Source organism: Prionailurus viverrinus, chromosome D1 (genome assembly GCF_022837055.1).
Source record: "Prionailurus viverrinus isolate Anna chromosome D1, UM_Priviv_1.0, whole genome shotgun sequence".
Lineage (NCBI taxonomy): Eukaryota > Metazoa > Chordata > Mammalia > Carnivora > Felidae > Prionailurus > Prionailurus viverrinus.
Window position 1 is genome coordinate 115,453,916 of NC_062570.1, and position 3,925 is coordinate 115,457,840.

At 63.2% G+C, this 3,925-nt stretch overlaps 1 protein-coding gene across 1 annotated transcript; it reads left to right on the forward strand.

The window, feature by feature from the left end:
• The first annotated feature begins 501 nt into the window (after positions 1-501).
• Positions 502-1,767, forward strand: LOC125146828 (interferon-induced transmembrane protein 1-like). Its single transcript, XM_047823729.1, has 2 exons — positions 502-832; positions 1,406-1,767. The coding sequence occupies exons 1-2, from the start codon at positions 647-649 to the stop codon at positions 1,598-1,600; spliced, it is 381 nt and encodes a 126-aa protein (XP_047679685.1). The 5' UTR covers positions 502-646; the 3' UTR covers positions 1,601-1,767.
• The last annotated feature ends 2,158 nt before the right edge of the window (positions 1,768-3,925 follow it).

The window sequence follows — 3,925 nt, forward strand, 5'->3', positions numbered from 1 at the left end:
AGGGAGGGAGGAAGGGTGGGGTGCTCAGGAATGCTGGCCCCGTGCTCCCAGCAGCTGCCACATGGCCCGGATCCTCCTTTCTCCCACCACAGCTGGCTCCCGGTTTCCGGGACCCTTGGGAGATGCTGGAGGCCGCTGAGGTGTGGGCTTCGGGGGGCTCTCTCTGGGGGCTGGAGTGTGGAGTCCATATGGCAGCCTGCGGCAGGCTTGGGGCTGGGGTGGGGGGAGTGGGGGGAGACTCACATCCGAGGAAAAGTCCCCGGGGCCCACACACCCCTGACGGAGGCTGTGGTAGGTGAGCAGAGACAGGACCCAGGACCCGACGTGAGAGCCGGGGACAGGAAGCCCCCCTGAGACCACAGCCCTTCCTCCCGCCCCGCCCTGGTGTAACCTGACACCCAGCGCTCCTTCCATGTCCCTAGTGCCCGACCAAGTCACCCAGTTACAAAACACCAGGAAAAAGAAACTTCTGAGAAAGCAGAAGTACCGAGTTGAGACAGGGAGAGAGACCCTGATATGGGGCTGAGCTCTAGCGGGGACCACCCACATCCGGGCCTCACCCTACAAAAGGTCAAGGCTCTGGCATCCCAACAGCACTTCCTGTCCCTCTTCCCTGGTGCCCACAAGGCATTTCCCCAACTGAAACATGATCAAGGAGGAGCATGATCCTCCTGTAATGGGGGCATCCCAAGGCCCAGCTCCCATGGCCACCACCGTGATCAACATCCAGACTGAGACGTCCGTGCCCGACCACATCGTCTGGTCCCTGTTCAACACAGTCTACATGAACTGGTGCTGCCTGGGCTTCGTGGCCTTTGCCTACTCCGTGAAGGTGGGTGTGTGTGTTGGGGGGGTTCTCCCAGAAAGTGCAGGTGAGCCTGCGGAGGTCCGTCTGCCCCGAGGGTACCTGGTGTGCGGGGAGCCCCTGTGTGTGTGAGCGAGTGTGTGACTATTCCCAGGGAGAGAACAGGGTGAGGCCGCATGGGAGGGCATGGGAATGGCAGGGTCACCCTATGTCCCCACCCTCCCCAAGAAGGTCTCCTTCCCAGAATAATTAGGGAAATTACATTCTCCACACTTTGGACTCCAAACTCAAGTCTGGTCCAGAATGGACACGAGGTAGTCGAAGGCTGTTCGGCCCTGATGGGGTGTGAGGCCAGTGACTGGACTTACGCAGAGGGAGGGGGCGCCCTGGGGTCTCCAGGAGAGGCCGAGAGTCTGAAGAAGGAGCTAGAGGCCCCCAGGAGGGACGGGACCCAAGGGCCACTGTCCTGCTCAGGCTCTGGGAAAAGGGGGTGGGTCCCCGACCGGGGCGAAGGGCATGTGGAGGCTGCTGTGGACGGGGACCAGCCTGGCTCTCGCCAGGACCCGCCCCTGATCCCCCTCTCCATCTCCTCTTCCCCAGTCTAGGGACCGGAAGATGGTAGGTGACGTGATCGGGGCCCAGACCTATGCCTCCACCGCCAAGTGCCTGAACATCTGCGCCCTGGTCCTGGGCATCCTTCTGACCATTATATTCATCATTCTTTTCTTCACTGGAGCACTGGTGTTTTCAATAAACACAATGCATACTGTGAGGCAACAGAGAGGCCACCACTAGCTGCTCATGGCAGGAGACACCAGTCCTCCAGCATCCATCGTGGCTGTGCTTCCTATGTTTCCTGGGCTGTTGTGTTGGGCCCGTCCCTCAGCACCCACCCCTGTACCCTGTGCTTGAGCAGACTTCCCTGACCACAACTGAACGCAATAAAGTACCCTTGTGTGTGACGGTGCGGTGACGTCCCCTGGGTGGGGGGCCCTGCCGGGAGTCGCCAGCCTGCCCCTGAGACCGAGCCCACCGCCCCCCTTGCCCAGCTGTGCAGCTCTGGCTGGGGCAGGGCACGTCCTCAGCTGGTGCTGGTTTCTGGCCTCCTGCTGGGAACAACAGCTGCACCGGGGTCCTAGGATAGGGGACCCTGGCGCGAGGAGGTCCCGTGTGCAGAGCACCCTTGGGTCTGAGGGTGAGGGTCCCTCCCCAGGTGTGTGGCAGGGTGGTGCTGGAGAGAACGGGAACGGGCAGCTCGGGCCCTCTGGGATGGCCGTGGGGTTTGGCACCTGTGGGCGCAGCGGACGGAGCCGCGGGCTCCCAGCCCCTCCTGGGAGTTCTAGACTTCCCTGCACTGGGCAAGCCCCCAGCTCTGTCTTTGCTCCTCTGGGGCTGGGGGTGGGGACAGAGCTCTCCACCGTGGGCTGACTGCAGAAGCCAATCATCAGACCTGGCGAGGAGGCCCCGAAGGACAGGAAGCCTGAGGGGAAGGACTCACTCCCTCAACCCAAACGGAACCGGCCCTGCAGGGGGAGCGACTGCCCCTGCAGGGGTAGCGACTGACCGGTGCCCCAGGAAGGGTCTCCCAGCCTCTGGGGGCCTCAGGCCTTGGTGTGAGCTTTTGCCAGAGCCCAGGCTGCACCTGGAGACCCGGAGGCCATCCTCAGCCCTGCAGGAAGAGCTTGCCCCAGGCAGGCATTCCTGTCCCAGGCCCCAGAGGGACTGGGTGGGGTCGCACTGTGGTGGCCAAGCCCCCAGGCCCTGCACAGCCACCGCGGAGAGGCTGGCTGGCGAGTCCCGGTGGCCACAGGCGGCGGTCAGGGAGGGAGCCCGCTGGGACAGCCAGGCTCGCCTGGGTTCCTGCAGTGGGGCCAGGTCAGGCCCTGCGGCTCCCCTCCCGTTGACGTCTGCAGCTCTTCACACTGGGTTCCCGGTTCAGTCCCCGCACAAGGTCCACACCCCTGGTGTCCACCTGTGCACACCCTGTCCCTGGGCGGGACTCTGGTTGGGGTGCCCTGGGTGGGCCGTGAAGCGCGCAGGGGTCCCAGGGGTGTGAGCGGCAGTGGGACGGCCCCAGGCAGGTGGGGGGTGGAGAGGGGACGCTGGTGGATCCGGCCCTCTGGGTCCCGGAAGGGCTTGCTCCAGATGGCCCAGGGGCCAGCCAGGGTCAGGGGAAGGGCCGGCCACGTGCCCCAGGCCCCTGCCCAGCTGGACAGGGGGCTCAGCCTTTGGGACGCGCAGCGGGTGGAACATGGCCAGCTGTGCGCATTTGTATCCCGACCTCCAGTTCCTGCCTGTCCTGCTCAGAGCTCTCCTGCTTGTCCCTGCACCTTCTGGGCCTCACACCCCACGTTCCCTGGAGCCTCCTCAGTTCATGCCCGGTCTCCCACTTTCCTGCCCGGACTTACGTCCTGAATCCCAGGACAGAGCAGGTGAAGCTGGAGAAGCCACCATATGGCTGTGCCAGGCAGGACGGTAGGACACCGCTGTCACAGATGGAGGGTGAGGACCAGCCGTGTCACTCAGTGCTGTGGACGGTGGGACATGGCTGACAGGGAAACAGCAATGACGGTAGGATGTGAAGGTCAAGTGGGCTTAATAACTGCCTGCTGGGATGGCCCGGTGGCCATGAGAAGGACAGGCAAACGATGTTCCTCAGCTTCTTCCAGCCAAGGAGGCTGGGATGGGAAAGCAGGTCCCTGAGCCCGCACTGTGAGCTGGTCTCAGAACAGATCCAGGGACTGAAAGAGCGCGGAACCCCGGGGGAAGGATGCTGCTGCCCGAGGTTCCTGGGCCAAAGCACATCCCTCAGAGCGTCCGCACGGCAGCACAGGCTGGGTTCTTTGTACTGGACCCTGAAGACATGAGACTCGCACTTCTTAAATACTGTTGGACCCAGGGCCCAGGTAAGTATCTCAACAGCCAAAGCCTCATCCTGGCCTCTTTTTCAGGTCGGGCACATCGGGTCCAAAGAATCAGGGGCTCCAGGCCCAAATCAAACTCTCAGGGGGGCCCCTGGAACTCCCCAGGACGGAGGCAGTTTCCACTCCTCAGACGAGTTACCGGAAAAGAAAGAAAGGGTGGTTGGCTCATCCTCACATTGGATCAGTGGCCCTCAGG